The 20,089-nt window shown below is 40.8% G+C and overlaps 1 protein-coding gene across 2 annotated transcripts; it reads left to right on the top strand.

The window, feature by feature from the left end:
* Positions 1-215: 215 nt before the first annotated feature.
* Positions 216-19,966, top strand: stom (stomatin). Of its 2 annotated transcripts, XM_080419983.1 has the most exons (8): positions 216-352; positions 2,546-2,575; positions 2,741-2,850; positions 5,472-5,544; positions 12,217-12,299; positions 15,048-15,251; positions 15,822-15,956; positions 17,050-19,966. In XM_080419983.1, exons 1-8 carry the CDS (start codon positions 280-282, stop codon positions 17,239-17,241), a joined length of 900 nt encoding a protein of 299 aa, XP_080276109.1. In that variant the 5' UTR covers positions 216-279; the 3' UTR covers positions 17,242-19,966. The 2 variants fall into 2 exon arrangements, with proteins under 2 accessions (XP_080276109.1, XP_080276110.1); XM_080419984.1 differs by lacking the exon at positions 2,546-2,575 and having other exon boundaries at positions 17,050-19,931.
* Positions 19,967-20,089: the final 123 nt, after the last annotated feature.

The following is a 20,089-nucleotide window of genomic DNA, read 5'->3' as shown; positions in this document are numbered from 1 at the left end:
GTACCTCCATGTACTGTTTCTCATGTCTTACTAAATAAAGTACATCAATCAATCAATCAATCAATTAGGCGATAAAGTTTGACTGAGTTTATTTTGGGGCTTGTTTTCAGAGACCTGGTTGCTTGTTTCTCTCGCAGAAACTGGCAACACTGCCAGCCATTATTACCACACCCTCTCCAGTCTGTCTGGTGCGTGTGTGTGTGTGTGTGTGTGTGTGTGTATGTATGCGTGTTTAGCAGATGATAGTATCCCATCACTGGCAACAAACAGGGTAAATAAATGTCTGAAAGTGACGATATGGACATGAATAAAGAGAGGCGAGGGTCGAATAGACGTGGAGAGCGACAAGCAGGTGCGTTGTGTTCACGTTCACAATGCACGTTAAATAAAACGCTATAAACGTTAAATGTCTCGTTTTGCGTAAGTTAAGTACCTTTAGATTCAGCATTCATTCACTTGCGTTACCGTCGCGCAGGTTAAAGGCGTCGCTTCGCTTGCAGACAAGAAGAAGCTAGCAAGGGACTGTTATGTAGACTGGTTTTCACCAAGAGACACCGTTGTACTACAGAGTGATAAAACCTGATTCATTTCATACTTCGTCGTACGACGGTGTCGCTTGGCAAAAACAACGTGGTGGTTACATAAGTAACAGCAGCAGGGTAGGCAGCCGTAGTAGTAGTAAGTATATACAGTGGTGGAAAAAGTAAAAAAAAAAAAGTACTTAACTAAAAGTATCAATACTGCAATGTAGACATACTTTCGTATTACTAGTAAAAGTCCAGAATAAGACCAGAAAGTACAGAAGTATTGGTATCAAAATATACTTAAAGTACAGGGTAAAAGTACTCATTATGCACAATGTCCCATTTCACAAGATTTCAAATGTATAAAGATCTTTTGAAAATGGCAGCTTGTAAATCAGCTATTTTCAAATGGCCGAAATGTAATGGGCTGAAGTGGGTAATCTTAATGTGTGTTTTGTAATAATAATCAAAATCTACAAAGTAACTATTAACTATTTTTTTTTAAATTATTGTAGTGGAATTAAAGGTAGGGTAAGTGATATTTTTGGGTTAAAACAAAAAGTATTTTGTTAAAAGGTTAAAGCACTATATTCTGATAGTAATCATTGCTATAGTGTTTGTTCAGTAACAGGAGTCTCTCTGTCTCTCCAGCTCTATAATAAACAGAAAATACATTTTCCGGTAGGTGTCAAAATCTCAGCCAATCAGGAGAAAGTACCCATTTTTAAGCTTCATTTTTATAGTGTTCCAGTTCCAATTTTGCCTGCTCATTTCTTAGTGTCATCACTTCCAATTTCACTTGTTTAATCTATATCCTGACTGAGTTTTCTATCCTGATTGGATAAAATTGGAAATGAAACTGAAACTGAAACGAAAATGCATTTTCTGTTTTATAGAGCTGGAGAGACAAGGAGACTCCTTTTACTGAACAAACACTCTATAGCAATGAGTACTATCAGAATATAGAGCTATTTAACACTTATTTTAACCAAAGAAAATCACTTACCCTACTTTTAAAGGACAATATTTGCCTCTGAGATGTAGTGGAGTAAAAGTACTGAAAATTGGAAATGCTCCAAAAAAAAGTACCTCAAAATGGTGCTTAAGTGCAGTACTTGAGTAAATGTACTTAGTTACTTAAAGGAGAATTCCGGACATTTTAAGTGTTATCTTTGATGTGTCGTTACTCACCTACCGACGTAAACAGTGGCATTGTTTATTTCCAGATTTTCCCCTGTCGTCATATTTTCAACCCCCTCCGTTGTCATAATGGGAGCGCGTGTCATAGGGAAATTCGTCTATTATAACCGATGCAAAGTTATTTTTTTCTCTACTACTACTCATTGTGGAGTCTCAAGATAGTCAAACATGCAGTGAAAGTTCCTGAGAGGCTACCGCTAATGACGAACGAGCTAACGCTAGTTGCTTGTTTCTCAACATGGCAACACCAAGTTGCCAGGTTCTGGGAGAGAAACAAGCAACTAGCGTTAGCTCGTTCGTCATTAGCGGTAGCCTCTCAGGAACTTTCACTGCATGTTTGACTATCTTGAGACTCCACAATGAGTAGTAGTAGAGAAAAAAATAACTTTGCATCGGTTATAATAGACGAATTTCCCTATGACACGCGCTCCCATTATGACAACGGAGGGGGTTGAAAATATGACGACAGGGGAAAATCTGGAAATAAACAATGCCACTGTTTACGTCGGTAGGTGAGTAACGACACATCAAAGATAACACTTAAAATGTCCGGAATTCTCCTTTAACACCACTGATAAGTAGTACGGAATTTTAATTCTTATTGTATGTAGCCAATGCATTTTTTCACAAGCCGGCATCTTGTGTTTCATTTTTGGTAAAAAAATAAATACGTAATCATGATATAACTTAAACCCAGGATAAACACATACAATGTAATGAAGCACTTGTTTCCAATGTGGTCCTCCAAATACAGATACATCAGTAGCCTACATAATTTAATAGCATTTTTATTAAGTAGGCTTTTAAAACTTTGTCTGTAGGTGCAAGCGAGTATGATGCCAACGATGAAGGTAACTTAAATCTGCAAGGTCTGATCTTGCACGTCTCTACTGTCTGTGAACTAACTCGATGTGAACTAACTCCAGTGTGTTAAGTTAACAGCCTGGCATGAAATGGCAATATTTCAGAGATTTGCTTTAACTTCATGTTTGTTTTTTGCCTGTTTTCTCCCTAAGCTTGGGAGACTCCGGAAGCCGACATCGGTATGTGTGGATGGATCCTGGTTTTATTCTCCCTAGCCCTGATGATTATGACCCTGCCTATCTCCATTTGGATGTGTATTAAGGTTAGGGCAGGAATCTTGTTTTGGCCTGCACTACTACTGTACTACTGTGACTGCTAGACGATTATAACATTAATATAAAGTACTTTGTCACATGCACAACACAGTCAATTGCATGATTAGTAACATCTTGCACTCCCGAGCTTTCCTAATCAGTGTGAAGTAAATACATGAGGTGCAAATACAATAAGATAAGAGATTAAGACATGCAAGGTATATATTTCCAACACATTAAAGGGGGTGATATGTTTTAGTTATAATGATAATAATACTACTAATAATAATGACAATAATAAGTTAAAGCTATTCCGATAGTAATCATTGCTATAGATTGTTGGTTCAGTAACAGGGGTCTCTCCATCTCCAGCTCTTTACTAAGCAGAACATCAAATCCAATCCGCTTCAATTGAGTAGTGTTCCAATTTTCTCTGTTAATTTTTTGGTGTCATTACTTACATTACATTTTCACGTGTTTATCATGTATCTGGTATCAGTTCTCTTTACTGCTTGGATGAAATTGGTATCTCGACCTTAACATTTATTTTCTGTTTAATTAAGAGCTGCAGAGACTGAACAAACACTACAACGATGATTGCTATCGTATGCAGCAATAATTTAACACTTGATTTAACAGAAACAAATTCCCTAACACCCCTTTTAAAACCCTCTGGTGTCTGGCATTTTGTTTTAAAACACAATATGGCTATCCTTTTTCATCAGGGCTGGTGAGGCCGACTTTAAGGGATTAATAGGACAGCTTATTCTCACAACTGAACTGACTTGTTCACAATGTATTATCCTGTTTAGACCATGGCTAACTTGCAAACTCTCCATAATTGCCAAAAATATTTAATGTTACATTAAGCCTGGTTCAGACCAAAGATTTGCAATGAGACTAAACCCATTTTTAGAATGTTTCAGAGGCAAATTGCAGTGGTCTGAAACTCTGAATCACCTCATTGCAGGTCGGCCGATGCCGGCTTATTGAGTCTCATGAGATTCTCACTGAGAGTCGAAATGCAAGCAACATGTTTCAGAATGTATCATACTGTGTCATTATTATCATTTATATTTTTATCGTAACTGTTTGGAAAGGGATGCTTTTCTCAAATCTGAGCACTGAGGTCCCAAATGACATCACACAACACAATAAGACATTATGCATTATCTCAGTTTGTCCCCTGGATGTGGACTGTAACGTCGAAAACCACAGTTTTGTAGGGTGACCACCTTCAAACAGGCCCATTGAGGGACAGATGAACCCGTTTCGCGGGACATCGCGGGCGCGCGCGTGCATGAGGACCCTCTGCGGGCGCGCGAGCGAAAAGTTTCGGCGGTTCTGGGTGGATTGGGTTAGATTGGGTTACTTTATTTCGGTTTTAGGGTTAGTATTAGGGTTAGGTTAGGGTTATGTTATTTAATTCTTATTTTTGCCTGATTTTACCGATATCTTTGATTTTCGGGACATTGCTCTGCTTTGCTCTGCTTGATGAACGCTAGAAACACTGTCAGACAGACAATCAAAATCCAATTGAATGTACAGGGCGTAACGCTCAACACATCACATTCAGCACATCACTCAAGTACAACATGTACTGAACGTTAAACATGTCGGTTTATCAGTGCGGATGCTCACACCATTATCATTACAGTTATCATTCTTGGTATGGACGGCCCTTTGTCGGCTGTCTTTGGAATCCAAAGGTGCATACTTGTAAACTGAGTACTGCACCAGTATTCAAATGATACTACTAGTTGTAGTCTGCAGTATAATCCTTTATGCAACAATGTTATTTACACTTGACCACCAGGCCTTGCAATAACCGAAAAGTTATTCTATTTGATCCACTACACTTCCTTGTTTACTGTGGTGCAATAACGGCAGAATACCAAAACGCTCGCCCCAAAACAATCGCCCCGGGGTGGTATTATAGGCAAATCCGGTGGTATATAGAATGGGGGCGAGTCTTCCGGTTACCTTATGGAATACTTTAATTTGTTTTCCGAGGCGAACTTGTCCGCCCAGCCCAACACTTATGGAATACTTTCATTGCCGTAAGCAAGGAAATACTTTGTTTTGTTGTTACTTTTGGGTCTTGTTGTTGGTGATGTGGAAGGTAAGGATGTGGGCCTTATTTGACCTCTTCCAGCTTTAAGTAACACATTACATCCTTAAGCATTCTGGCATGAGTTCTCGTACCTTTGATGAGACTATATTTTCTCAGGAAACCTGACTTTGCGGCAGGCCAACGTGCCGAAACGTGTCCCTTTCTCTAGATAGACTGCTGCTGCTGTGAACCTGTGAACCTATTAAAAAAACCTAAGAAACAGCGGATAATCCTTTCATTGCATATACCCTCAAGAATCTGCACCCAGTTAAACTAAGAGACTATTCCTCAAGACTCCCCTTTAGTAGAGCACGCCTTCTGCTGACGGTATTGAACCGGTTGAAGAGTTGCCTTTCATTTACTTATTTAACAGGTGACATTGTGGTGGGTGCATAATAAAATGTGAACTGAATGTCCTGCATGAAAAATTCTTGATGTTCATTTGAAGGTCATCTGTTGAATGTCATACAAGGTAAAGAAATAATCTGTTGGTGTGTGCTTTGTCTCCTCACACAGATTGTGAAGGAATATGAGCGAGCCATTATTTTTCGCTTGGGGCGCATCCTGCGAGGAGGAGCCAAAGGACCAGGTTAGGAACCACATTTCCCTCACTGTAAACATTATACTTAAAGACCCTGTAAACAGGAAGTAGGCCTATAAACAGGAAGTAGGCATATAAGCAGTATTATGTATTCATATTTTGTCAGACCACAGAATAATGTTATAAACCACCCAGCCAAATTAGAATGATTTAAAAAATGTGTAAACACATTTACTGCCGGGTACTATGCATCCGCTTCATCCGCTGGTGGCAGCGTTTTTTACCGTGTTTTGACAATCTTTGGAGAGCCGCAGAAGCCACGACGTGCACGCGGATGTAAATAAAAAGTGTCCGTGGGTGGGGGAGGGTCTCGTCTATCCACTGGAACAAAAACCTTTTTACCGCAATCGGCCATTTTGTTGCTATCGCCCGTTGAAAATGGCTCGTTTGTGTTTTTCTACAAATCCTAATATAGGAATGGACGGAAGTGACGTTTTTTGGGATGGCGTCACATCCGTCCATTCCTCCTATCAGCGTCGAGGGATCAATCCTAAGTTGTGTTAGAGCGCCCTCTTGTGGAATTTTCCCAACATTTGTTTTTGGAATGGACGTAGATCTACGTCAATGGCGGTCAACGGTTGGATCTGAAAGGACGTAGATCTACGTCCTTGGCAGGGAAAGGACATTTTACAATGTCCTTTCCCTATCTTAAGGACAACATTTTATTTTATTACAGCTTTCTTGACTGTACAACAACTGTACTGTAAAGTACATAACAAAAATGTTAATAAAGTATTCAATCAATCAAATAAAAGTGCTGAATATAAAAATATATAATATAAAACTTAAAAATATTATTTTCTCTGTAAACAAAGCAGGAAAGGTGAAGTTAATAAAGTACTCAATCAAATAAAAAAACGTGCTGATGAACATTTTTTCCTCTGTAGGCAAAGTGCTGATTTAAAATGTGTCATTGACTCATTTCCTGTTAGCCTCGATCTCCAGGCTTTTATTGTTTAGTTTTGCTAAAAAATAAAAGCCTGGCCCAGCACGTCGGTGTACTCGGTATGAGGAAGTGTTTCACTTCCCAACCAACCAGAGTGCAGTGGGCGTCGCTCGTAATGTTGTGTTAACGGGGCGGGGGTTGACGGACAGATCGGTGAACCAATGGGGATCAGGCGCAATCTCTCGCCGGCTCTAACACCTGCCCCTCTATACACGAAATCAGGAGCGTTGGGGCAGTCTATTTCCTGTAAACAAACTAAAGTAGCAGCAAAATATTACCTTTTTTTTTTTTTTCCTGTTTACAGCTCCTTTAAATGGAAAAAAGAACACAAAGTACTGACATGTTTTACTCAAAGCCATGCAAGTAGAGGTGTGGAAATCTATAGATTGTAAGATTAGTCGCCATGCGGACGTAGATGATACTGCATCGATGCAGATATTGATGTTTACTGTGAGGTAGCGGTGCTTGAACTGATAATATCAGTAGCATCATTCATCATCACTGTGAGGCTGTGAACTAGGCTTGGTCGATATGTATTTTTCATACCTTCCTGATATTTCACTGGGGTATATGCTATATGACATTATTTTGTAAATCAAAACAAAAACATAAAAGCTGTTAGTTATAGCCGGAATTGTAGCATGTATGGCATTAGTCTCGCAATAGCCAGCAATCGGATATCTCCGCCTACCAATAACGTCTGGTGATCTGGGGATCTAAATTCAAAGTAGTGGTTAGAACAGCTAAGAAAATGGCCACAGACAAACCTGCACCTACTGCATTGAAAACCAATCTTGACCTGAAGTCTTTGCATTGCTTTTGCAATGCAGTTATTTTTGTTTCCACCCAGTTTTAGCCACTAGATTGAATTTAGATGTCACCAGATGTATTGTAAGCAGAGATCTCGGATCGTCTGGCTACGCAAGACTAGTTTGGCGTTGTCTAGCCTGTAGTGCTGTGTGTCTATTGTGCAATTAGTCCACTTGGAAAAGTCTTGATGGGTTTAAATAGTTGCGGCACATAGAATACCTAATATACTAATATTAATATATACTAGACCATACCCGTAGGGGGATATGAGCACCCAAAGTGTGCAGTTTGGCTTATGCGCTGAGAACAGACAGTTTATCAGGGATCGAAAGTGAGTTTGTACTGTGTAGTGCAGTGGTTCTCAAACTTATTCATGGCAAGGACCCCCAAATTGACACTTGTTAGCCCGCGGACCCCCATTTGAAAAGATATATTTTTACGGCTCTAGCAGTGAATCTCATTTTAATTTCAAGGACCCCCAGTTTGACATGCATTAGGGCTACGGACCCCCATTTAATGGCATTTCTATCCCTTGGACCCCAGTTTATATCGTAAAATGTATGTTAATTTAACTCTGAGAGTGTACAAATGGAACCAAATGGACCCGTTAGAGTCCATTTGGTTCCATTTGTACACTCTCAGAGTTACAGACCCATAAGGGTCCATTTGGTGCCTAATCTATCATTTAGCTGGGGACCCCCTGGAACTCCCTCAAGGACCCCTGGGGGGTACACGGCCGCGGACCCAAGTTGTGGTGCGATCATCTCTCCTCCACCCACACACACACCACGGAGCCACGACGAAGCAGAATGAAATTTGGCTCCCTGGCGAGAGTGGGCGGGGTCTATGGTGTGGAAGCAGGCTTTGGTGTTGCCATGTTGGCCTATTGTAAGCGGTTTAGGGGCCATATTGGTGGTAGTGTGTTTTGGCGTTGGTTGTGAAAGTGCAGGTGGGTGTGGGGACGCGTTGTGAGCTTGTAGATCGGCTGTTTTCCAAGAGGCAAGGTATATGTGTGAAGGCGCTTCGTTTGGCCTTCTTTTCATAGACCTTGTTGCTTGTAGGGTTCGTTTCGTTTGGCCTTGTTTTCATAGACCTTGCTGCTTGTTTCTCGCGCGAAACCTGGCAAGTTTACCAACCACGACACCACCCACCCACCCACCCACCACAGAGGTTAGTCAAATTATAGGAGGATAATATGTAAGCTGATAAGCTTCCTTCTTCCATAGATACCTTGAACCCAATAACAGACACATAAGTGGGCTGAACGGAGATTATGTGGTGGGTGGGTGGTTGTGGGCAGACTGGCAGTTCCCCTAACTGCCAGTCTGCCACAACCACCCACGCACCACATCATCTCCGTTCCTTTTTTTTTAAAGATATGAACCCTTGTGTGGGTAAAAGCCAATCTTCTCTACGCATAGTACGATTTTATAGATACTGAACAGTTATTTAGTATATCTGTGGGCCACTAATTTATTTTTCTTCAAGTTCTCTTAGCTTTTGTACTGTACATGACCTCTTTAATGCTTACTCAGTCATTAGCTGTTGTATACCATAAATAATTATGCTATTGTGTACTCTTTGTTTTTAGCACATGGGCAGCACAGCTTTGTAATGAATGAATCAGCATTTGTTGCTGTTTAGCTTTCGCCTCATCTCCATTCTCCACTGGCCAGGGTATAGCTGTGCCAGGACTGCACTGGTCCCAAGCCAGCCTTTCCACAGCTTTTAGATTATGTCTGGGCTGCAGCTGAGCCATTTGTGGTCATTCAAGCCAATTTGGACAGATCTGTGCAAGGCCCATCATACAGCCTGACAAACAGGATGAAGACCTAATACTGATTACATTGAGTGTAGTAGCAAGCAAGATTGTTGCATGGAAATGCAATTGTGTTCATGTTTAATGCAATATCCTGTATATAATGTCATTTTACATTATATATCCTATGGTGAGGTCAACACTACTACAGTAGGTGGTCTAATTCTGGTGCAATACTGTAGAGTGTCTATGGTCGGATATTATTTACCTAACCTCTGTAACCTACAAGTTAGCAAACTGGGATTTCAGTATCTTCACTTGTGTTAGATACAAAAAATAGGAATACACTTGTGACATTGTAAATAAACAAATTCCCCTTTTGCCATCAGAATCCATTAGTTTAAGTGACAATTTTATTTTTCTAAGCAATTAGAAAGGTTCAATGGCATAATCAATGGCTAACTTAGTTGCGACAGAATATCTTATCGTATACAATAATGACTATATTGCTATAAAAGTGTGGTAAATGTGGTACAATTACATGCTGATAGAATTGTGTGTATAATCAAATATTACAGGTGTAGAATTGTTATAGAAATGCTTGTGTAATTATGTGCTGGCCACATCCTCGAATGTTGCACTTAGAGGATATTATTAATTAAAAAGTGCAAAAAGAGCATTTTATCTGGTGACAGACAGTCACCACTCCTTTTTGAAAAGAAGATAAACAGGAGCTCAAGGTCTCTTACTGTAGATACGTAGAGAAACAGTGTATTGTTTAAGGCATGTGTAACACCTGTCCATCTGTCATGACATGGATAAAAACAATCTATTCTCTATTTGGACATTTTAGCCTGTATGTGGGTCAGGCAGTTAATTATTTACGAAATAATTGGCCGTGAGCGATATTATCGCTGGTGGGCCAGTTCTGGCCCATGGTCTGGCTGTTGCCTACCCCTGGTATATGATAACAAAACTTTCAAATTGTATTTAATCATTTAAATATTTTTTTTTCTGCTATAGTTTGTGGTTGGCAGGTTATCAGTGGATATACAAACCATACCTTGCTGAAGACCTGCTGAATAGTGCTCATGGAAACATGGGCATTGGACATGCAGAGTCTATTCTGGAGTCTGACAATGGTGACTTAAGTCTGATGTATACTTACAGAGTGTAAATTAAGCATTAAACTCTGGATCTGCAGTGGACCTCAATCTGCTACAGATTAGAAAATGGCCACACAAGTCTTTCCTTTCGTCCTGCCATTCCCACTTTTCAGACACTTTTATTTTATTTTGGCATATTTTACAGGCAGTTAATCAATACAAATTAGTCATAACATGTTCATAACACATAACAAATATATGTTTAATTTAAACTGTCATATACCACTACCAAACCAGGTCGTCCCACTTTCCATAATTAATTTAATTCCCTATTGTTAAATTTTGTCTTGTCCCTAAGGATATAGTCCTGGGCTATCGTCACGGCTAATTTAGCCACTGACTCTGGGGGCATACTAAACTTTTTAAAAACAAGAAGATTTCTACATTTCCATATAGCATCCTTAGTGCAGTTAATCACCGCCCACCATCTCACCCAATCTTCATAGTTGTTACAGTGTAGTTCACCATACATAATGTCATTGACTGTGGGGTCCCTATAGAGCATCGCAGTTCCCGCCCACTTCCTGGTTTTTCGTGGTGCCGGAAGGAACAACTCAATGCATTTTTCCCATTGACATTTCCAAAAATATTTATATCTATTAATTTAAGCCTTGAATCAAGCCATCATGACATGACATGAATCATGACCATAAAACGTTTGATTCTGTGATTTTATTTTATTTTATATTTAATTATATGATATACTATATTTAATAAATACCCTTTGTTTTGCCGTTTTCAACAAAAAAAAATCACAGAATCAAACGTTTTATGGTCATGATTCATGTCATGTCATAATGGCTTGATTCGAGGCTTAAATTAATAGATATAAATATTTTTGGAAATGTCAATGGGAAAAATGCATTGAGTTGTTCCTTCCGGCACCACGAAAAACCAGGAAGTGGGCGGGAACTGCGATGCTCTATAAAGGTCGGTCAACCAGGACCTGGACCAGTATGGTGGGGAGGCAGTTGTGTACTGTGCTCCAGGCCACGTCTTTATGAGCATTTGGCATGAAAGGAGAGTTTACGTTCTTCCAGACTTGTAAACATTCTGGTTAAATTAAAATACAGACAGGCACCAGCCTAGTTGTCAGGGGCGACAGGCCCTTTTCAACTATCCTGACTTTCCCTCCTGTCTAATACGGTCAATCAATGTAATCGTGTGATTGGTGGTTAACCTCCCCCATGGCCTTTATGATGTGGTTTGCTATGACAATTCACAGGCGGTACTCTATGTGATTAGGTTGGTGTCTACTTGTCTTACTCCAGAGTGGAGCAGGATGTGCCTGCCCCTCTGTTGCTATCGGGCTCAATTATATATATTTTTTAGATACAAGCTATTGATTACACAAATATTTACATGTCATTGTTGATGACTCTCAGTTTGATGTATCTTTAACCAGAGAGTGGCAAGGGCCCTGCATGCACAGAGTAATAATAGCCTCCTCTCCCTCTGTCACACACACCCACATTGCAATGGTGCCCCCTCTTTGCCAAAGTTAACCTCGGTGTTTGGTTTCCCTAACATTTCTCTACCCACATGTTCCTGCTTTTCAGCTGGCTTATACTCTAGTGAGAAAATTTTTAGAACAATTCTACACACAAGCATTCTGGAATAGGCAGGTGTTGATAATTTTGTCTACATGAAACGTTGTATGTCTGTATGTATCCCAGTCATAAACATGGTTATTGCGAGGAACGGTAAAGCCCTTGTTTAATATGATTACAAGTGGAATGTTGCGTTATATCCCATGATGCTTTGCAGGAGATAGAGACTCGGCGCACTTTGTGTTAGCATTTGAGGACATGATTTTTACCAAGCAGGAAGCAAGCGGAGGCTTATGAGAGCAGCAGACAATGGCAGCTTCGCTTATCTGCCTTGTGGTCAAACATTAATGGAGACAGTGACATTCCTCTCTGTTTGTGTCTGTAATGCTTCTGGTCTTAACCTCTCACCTGCTGCTTGTGATTCCACAGGGCTTTTCTTCATCTTGCCCTGCACTGACAGCTTCATTAACGTGGACATGCGCACCATCACTTTCGACATCCCCCCACAGGAGGTGAGGCACGTGTACACAAACCTACCTAAAAACAGTTTTGAAGAAACACTGCAAAACCACAATATAAGAAATTATCTGCACTTCTTAAGACACCTTACTGCATATAATCATTTATTTGATTTTTAAGCGCCTTGCATGTCACCCAAGGACACTTTACAAATCCAGATGAAAACTGTTAATACAAACGACAGCAATGTTACAATGCAGATAAAATAGTACTCATAAAATACAAGAAAATACACATTTGCGAAGCACCAGGAAACTAACGTTAACAGGTGAGTCTTAAAAGAAGCAGCTGATATGAACTGGTGCAGACCCTGAGGGAGAGTATTCTAGATGTTAGAGCTAGCCATTCTGAAAGCCCTGTTGCCCATAAGTGTAGAGCCTAGATGGGGGAGTGGAGAGTAAATTGACATTGCAGGAACATAGGGTTAGTCACTAAAACATAGTGAGTCATGCACGATTTATAGACTAGAAGTTAGTGATGAGCGGGCCGACCCGTAACCCGCGGCGCGGGTGGTCGAGTCAGGATTTCAGAGGCAATTATGCGGGCTGCGGGTGAGCGGGTAGCCGCTCTCACAAGCAAAAAAAAAGGAAAAAAAACTGCTTGTTTATTTAGCCCATGACAATGTTGTGCTACTGTAGACATTTAAAGCGACTTTGGGTACTTAAAAGAGCGCTATATAATATATATATATATATATATATATTCCCACCGCGGGTCGCGGGGCGGGTTGAGCCACAGATTTATATATGGGTTCGCGGGGCGGGCCGGGTTGAGGCGGGTTGGGTTCCGTGGCGGGTTGGGGCGGGGCGGGTCATGAAAAAACCCGACCCGCACATCACTACTAGAAGTACCTTAAAACAGATATATTTATGTGTGTGTATGTGCATGCATTAGCACCCATCCAATAGACCAATTATTTGTTTACAAACATTGAGACTGCATGCACAGGTGCTGCTTTCAATTCCCAACAGATCCCCAAACCTGTTGTTTTGGGGAGCGCTGGTTTCATTTCATTCAACGTCCTGTGTGTTGGCTGGACAGGCGCTCCCTATCTAGACATGTATATTTTTTTGCACATCGGTGTTGCACACTGAGAATAGCACAACAGTGTTTCGTGGATGTGACCGCTGTGAGCTTGGAGGTCTGCTATTCTCGGCCGTTCTCTGCACGCCACGGTCCATACATTAGGATTGAGGAGCTGCAGCTGTGCGAGCAAACAGGCTGTGCTGCCGTGTGGGGTTTGGAGGACAACTGCTTTGAGAATCGCTATTATTGTTTACACACAACAGAAACCAAGGAGTATTTATTTCAAGAGGGAGCAATCACAGTAAACATCCTAAGCATTCTTCCTCCACACTGAGAGGAAAACAGCATCTGAAAGTTTGATGGATAGCATTTTTACATGCGAGTGCTGTGACCACTTTTCCATTACATTTTATGAGCAGTCAGGTTTTTTTGGTGCCGGGCCGGCCTGCACGCGCATGCTGGTTCTTATCAGTGTGACGTCTGATAAGGCACCCTCTATTTCCAATGCGTTGTCTAAGGGCCCCTACACACTGCCCGATATTTGAAATGGTCGGCGAGTGAACAGATCGTTAAGCATTTCACATTGCACAAGTTTCTCTCTTGAAATCGGGCTAAATATATCGTGATTCTCGCACGATTGATTGGTCGGCGACAGGGGTTCACTGGGGTTCACTATTTCACCACGATGTGATCCCAACCCAATACATACATTTGTTTTTATTCCAAACGTCTCACGAAAACGTGAAAGGCTCCCGTGATATATGCGCGAGACCGAGACAGGACGCTAATGATTGACATTAAATAATTCTCAATTTCTCTGTATTTCTCTCTCTCTCCCTCTCTGAAACAAACGTTTCAAAAGTCAACCAGGGTGCAATTCAGATCAGAAGCAGTGTTGCCGTGTCCGCTTATTATAAGCGAGTTGCTTGTAAAAAATATTGGTGGTTGCGTTTCTTTTTAGCTTATTTCCAAAGTGTAGTTGCTTATTTGGCTTTATTTCTTAATGTTGCTTTTTTTCTTTGAAAATAGCTGCGACGCGTTGTGAGCTTGTAGATCGGCTATTTTATTTGTATATGGGTTTAAAGTGCTCATGCAGCCTATAGTCGCTTTAGTTGGGCTTGTTTTCATAGACCTGGTTGCTTATTTCTCGCGCAAAACCTGGCAATACTGTTCAGAGATACATACGTGCGTCACACACACATACACACACACGCACACACACAGCTCTCTCTCTCTCTCTGTCTGCAAGCCCTATTCCTCTCTAATAATAAACAGCCCCATCGTCGAGCAGGCTCGCTCACTCTATCAATCTGTTTATCATGTTTAACTAATACAGGACTGGACTCTCTGTACGGTAATATTGCGGTTCTATGCGGGAGGACTAGCCACGGTGCGTGGCTGTAATGTGCTCTCATTGGCTGTAGCGTGCACTAGATCGGGGCCGATAGCCCCAATTATCCAACAAGTTTGAAGTCTAAAAGTTATCGGGAACCCCTCGCCAACCGTACTTTATCGGGGTGTTTCTTCTCGGAGTACCTTACACACTGTGCGATCAACACCTCGCCGAGGAATGCCCGATCTTAACTGAGATCGGTGGTTTTGTCGGTGAACACCAAAAAATATCCCCGATAGTGAAATCGGGTCAAATATCGTACATTGTGTAGAGGTCTTAACTTAAGTAAGTCATGGCCCTCAAATTCTCCCTCTGTCCCCAGGTGTTGACTAAGGACTCTGTGACAGTGAGTGTTGATGGCGTGGTGTATTACCGTGTGCAGAATGCCACCCTGGCTGTGGCCAACATCACTAATGCTGATGCTGCCACTCGCCTGTTGGCCGGAACTACTCTGAGGAATGTCCTTGGTACCAAGAACCTGGCTGAGATCCTGTCAGACCGTGAAGAGATTGCACACAACATGCAGGTATAGCAGACTGATTATCAGCTTAGTACTACATGTCAAAGTCAATTACATTCACTGCATTAGCATAATCCATTCAGACAGATTACCTTCACAGACGCTGTTGGGTGATAGACAAGATACAGAATTTTATTGTGTTTTATTGAATATTATCTGTGTTTAATGTAAGCTGGGAACGATGCCCTTTGGGAATGCATGCCCCTCTGGTTATGCAATACCCATTGTCAGAGTACCAGTCTGTCCCTTATATGCCCCTATACGGAGATCTCTATATCAGTCTGTTTATCTGCCAGTGTCTCTTTTATGTCCATCTCTGTATCTGTCTGTTAGTCCCTTTTTTGCCCATATATGGAGTCTCCTGATGTCATCAGTGTGACGTCATTGTACTGACATCAGTTGGACGGCTCACACAGAGATTCTGTGCATTTCTCAGGGATCTCCATATATGGAGAAGCAAAAACTAAGCATAAATAGTATGATAGCGGTCCTCCTGAACTTTCCAAGGCTTTGCAGTGCGTTAAAAAAATATATTGAATGATTTAAATTCCCAATATGACTCCGTGTCATCTTCAGTCTACCCTGGACGAAGCTACAGATGACTGGGGCATCAAGGTGGAGCGGGTGGAGATCAAGGATGTCAAACTACCCGTTCAACTCCAGCGAGCCATGGCTGCTGAGGCCGAGGCCACCCGTGAGGCCAGGGCTAAGGTGTTGTATCTCTTTTTCTCACTTTGTTTCATTCCCATGCTCGCATACACAGTTAACTCCATTCATTCTTAGCCCTTGTACAGCATCTTGTTTTGAAAGGCGCTTCGTAAATAAGGTTCACTTACACTAGTGGATGGCTATCTTGCTTGGTCCGTCCGTCCGTCCGTCCGTCCGTCCATCCTTTCAGCACCTCGATCCCACAAATTATCTTGAAAACTAATGGCTGGATTATTATAGAATTTGCTGTGTCTCAAAATCTTAAAGAGGGATTGCCATGAAACTTGCTGTGTTTATTCATGCTCCCCAGAGGAAGAGCCCTAACTATTTGAGTGACTTCAAGAACAATAGTTTTTGATTGATTTTTTTTTTCAATAGTATGTTTATTGATTTTCAAAGACAAAACAAGACAAGACAAGACAAGACAAAACAGACAAACAGCTCAGCTCAGACACGTTATAAAAGGAAAAGGACACGGATACAAATATAGATTCCACATACTTACAATGGACCAAAAAATATATAACAATATATATATACATGATTTGGTGATTGATTGAATTGATTGATTGAATACTTTATTAACAGTTTGCAAAAATAGTACAGTGATATGTTTATACAATGATTCTAAAAGTATAACACAAAAAGCCCTAAGGTCTTGTTTCCAATGCTTACCCCATTACATATTCTATGGCATCACACTCAAATATTACATTTCTTAGTCCCCCATACTAGCAGCAAGGCTCTAGGGATGGTAATGTTGCCCCTTGGGCTCCCATTGGTGTCACCTAGCCCTGCCTCTGTGTAGCTTTACACCACCCTGTTTTCTCATTGTCCAGTGATGGCTATTTCATAATTATTTTAAAGGAAGCCACTTTCCATTGACCAGAGGGGAAGCTGCCCTCTAGTGGGACTTCCAGACCCATAACTTTCGGTGGCATCTTGCCCCATATCGGTACCTATGACCGATCGTATCTCTAAAAAACATGAAGGAAAACCACGATACATTGTGCAATACTACTGACTGCTGACGTCTATTGTAGAAACCTCTCTTCCCTGCCTTTTTCATTCACGTCGCCGACCTCTCTCTGTGAAGGTGATCGCTGCCGAGGGAGAGATGAACGCTTCGAGGGCTTTGAAGGAAGCCTCCCTGGTGATCTCGGAGTCTCCCTCGGGCCTGCAGCTACGCTACCTGCAGACCCTCAACACCATCGCTGCAGAGAAGAACTCCACCATCATCTTCCCACTTCCAATGGAGATGATGCAGGCCTTCATCAGGCGTGACTAGGGCTTTGTTTATACTTAGTTGTGCGCCGGGGGTCGTGCAGTGAAAATAGCAGATCGGCTAGTTTCATGCGTGATACCGGCACGCAACTATGTATAAATCAGGCTCACGGGAGATTCATAAATACACACACACACACACACTCACCCATAACATACAGTACTGTAGTATACAGTATGTTTGTGTTTATATATCGTCACTGTCAGGCAGAAACCTTTTATCTCCATATGTTTTTTCGTAAATTCATGCCCTACTTGATCATAGTACAGCGTCACACAAAAGCATCAAAAGTATCAGATCTGCAAGCTTTTGAGCTTGTAGATCTACTACTTTTGCTATTTTTGAATTTGAATCCTGAAAAGTAATGAGGTTTCCACCCGACAGAGACTATAATACTACAGTTGTATTATAGGCAGAGGGGTGGGAGGATGGGATGAACACGTGCAGAGACAATACTCTCGACTACCATTTAGACTTTCTGTCTATCTTTGAAGTATAGTGCACTATTGCTGAGAGTAAAATTATCACAAAGTAACAGTTATATAGAGTACTAATTAAGATTATTTCATAATATAATTATAAAGGAGTGATGCAATTTCCAGGTTTACTAACAATGCCAAAGATTCATTCAATATAGGCGTTGAGCCTTGCATAATAGTGGCGCAATTTACATTACAGTCTTCATTCTGTGACACAACCACTTAGCAAGCTAGAAAAGAAGCCTGTCACTTCTTTCCATTTTCTCACGTTCCCAAGTTTTTCAAACTCTACTTGAAATACTAAGAGCTGAACCAATGCTCAGCAGTGATCCTTGTCAGGAAAATCCAACAGCAATTGAATTGGGAAAATCAAACGGTAAAAAAATCTTTGAGAGGAAGATTTTTCTCAGTTGAGCAGGTTCTTAATGTGTTTCAGTTTGAGATTTTGTTTCTCGTTTCTGCATCCACTTTGGTTCTGTGGGGTGCTGTTTCTTGGTACTGGAGTCAACACGTGAGAGCTACAAGCCTCAGGGTTGCCTGTATCAGTTCAATGCCTTAATTCACTGCAATCAACTCATGTTTTGGTCATGGTTCATCCAGCATTTACAAATGAACTTGAGTTGAAGGTCAGGTTTTATTTTTATTTTCATACATCAGTATTTAATTTAATCACATACACATTTGGGAGTGAAAACAAGCCAAATGCTTTAATGTATGATCGCTCATACCTGCCATGTGTAATTAGATCACTGAACTTGTGGGGGAAGAAATAATATGTGTTAGATGTTGTTACTGTTACAATTGTATATGAGTCATTTTTGGTTACTTCAAGCATTCAGAATGTTCTGAATTAGGCAAGTTTGAGACATTTTTATATTGAATTTTCGTTCTGTTTGGTTCTTGTGGTTTGCCAGACTGTCCTGTAATGGTGAAGCCACCAGTTTGATCTCTGCCACAGCTGGTGTATGTTCTGTCCATGTGAATTGAGCAAGACACTCAATCCATTTCTGATGACTATTTTCACTATCTCCACCAGGCAGGAGATTCCGTATTTTTTACCCCTGTCCATCTTGTATCTGTCTGTGTGTCTGCCTGTGAACAGCTGATCTCCGGCACTGCTGGATGGAAAACTTTCGGCGTGAAACTTTGCATGCACGCTCCCAGTAGGCCAAGGAAGAACCTCTACCCCACAATTTTCAAATTGGTGGCGCTAGAACAGGCTGCTTTTGATTGAATATTGAATTAGGCCATACAGTCACTAAAATAAAACGATTCCCTGGATTCCTTGGCTCATGATGTAACTCGCCATAGTACCGTCCATTTCTGCCTGACCAATCTGGGAACCCATTCGGTAAAACATTTTAAAAAAAAGATTGCGTACACACCTTTTGCTACACTACAGATTTTGTCCAAAGCTCGTGCAAATCAGTACACCTTATCTCTTTAGTCATGTGATGAAGATGTATCCGTCTGTATTTATAAGATTTCAAAGTTTGCGGGAGGGGGTTTTGCCTAAAAGATAAAAATCACAAACGCAGTGTCCGATTGGCATGAAACTTAGCACGCACACTCACGGTATGGGAGTCAGTCACTCCCAGCAGGCCAAGGAAGAACCGCCACCCTACATTTTTCAAATCGGCCTCATGGTGGCGCTATAAAAGGTTGCTTCACGTTTTTGCCTGTAACTTTTGAATTGTATGTCTTACGATAACATTTTCTTTTCCCCTTGGATCAAATTACATATTTCCCGTTCGACAGAGCTTGCAGATGTTTTCGGTATAGCCGAAATGTAACTCAGGCTTTAGACTTTGAACAGTCAAGTGCCTTTCTCAAAGACAAAAGTTAGTTATTGAGGCATATCTAGTCTATTTACCAGACAGATTTTACATTTAGTCTAGCAGATAGAGAACAGTGCCCATCTGGTCACAAATTCAGTTGCATAACCATCCAGTTTTTTTTTTTACAGAATTGCTTCACTCATGTTTTAACATGGTGGGATTTATATGTACAGTAGCATATCAGACTGTGGCTCATGAGCTTATATTGAATGTTCCTTTGTTGTTAAAAATGTTACAGATCTGTTTGTTTTTTCATTTTATGGTCAGAATGTATATACTTTATCTAGTCAGTAAATATTCTTTTTTACTATATGCCAATGTTCTTCCTCTGCTCACATATTTTACGACTAATAATAAAAACACCTTAACTACCTAATATAATCTTTTTTCTTCTCTTAATTTTTTGGTTAATTAATTGTAAATGCAACATTTATTACATTAATATACCACTTAAATAAATAAATTCAAAGAGACAATCACAAGTTAACCAGTATTTTTCAAGGAGTTTATTTAAATGGTTTATTTAAAGTGATA

This window comes from Gymnoscopelus braueri, assembly GCF_963280865.1.
Source record: "Gymnoscopelus braueri genome assembly, chromosome: 22".
Taxonomy (NCBI): domain Eukaryota; kingdom Metazoa; phylum Chordata; class Actinopteri; order Myctophiformes; family Myctophidae; genus Gymnoscopelus; species Gymnoscopelus braueri.
Note: the sequence above shows the minus strand (reverse complement) of the source record. Positions and strands in the feature narration are given on the sequence as shown.

Excerpts from the sequence above, each read along its gene's own strand:
- stom (XM_080419983.1), top strand. The coding sequence starts at position 280 with ATGTCTGAAAGTGACGATATGGACATGAATAAAGAGAGGCGAGGGTCG. Across the intron at positions 15,252-15,821 it reads AGATTGCACACAACATGCAG|TCTACCCTGGACGAAGCTAC; the intron begins GTATAGCAGACT and ends TGTCATCTTCAG. Across the intron at positions 15,957-17,049 it reads CCCGTGAGGCCAGGGCTAAG|GTGATCGCTGCCGAGGGAGA; the intron begins GTGTTGTATCTC and ends CTCTCTGTGAAG.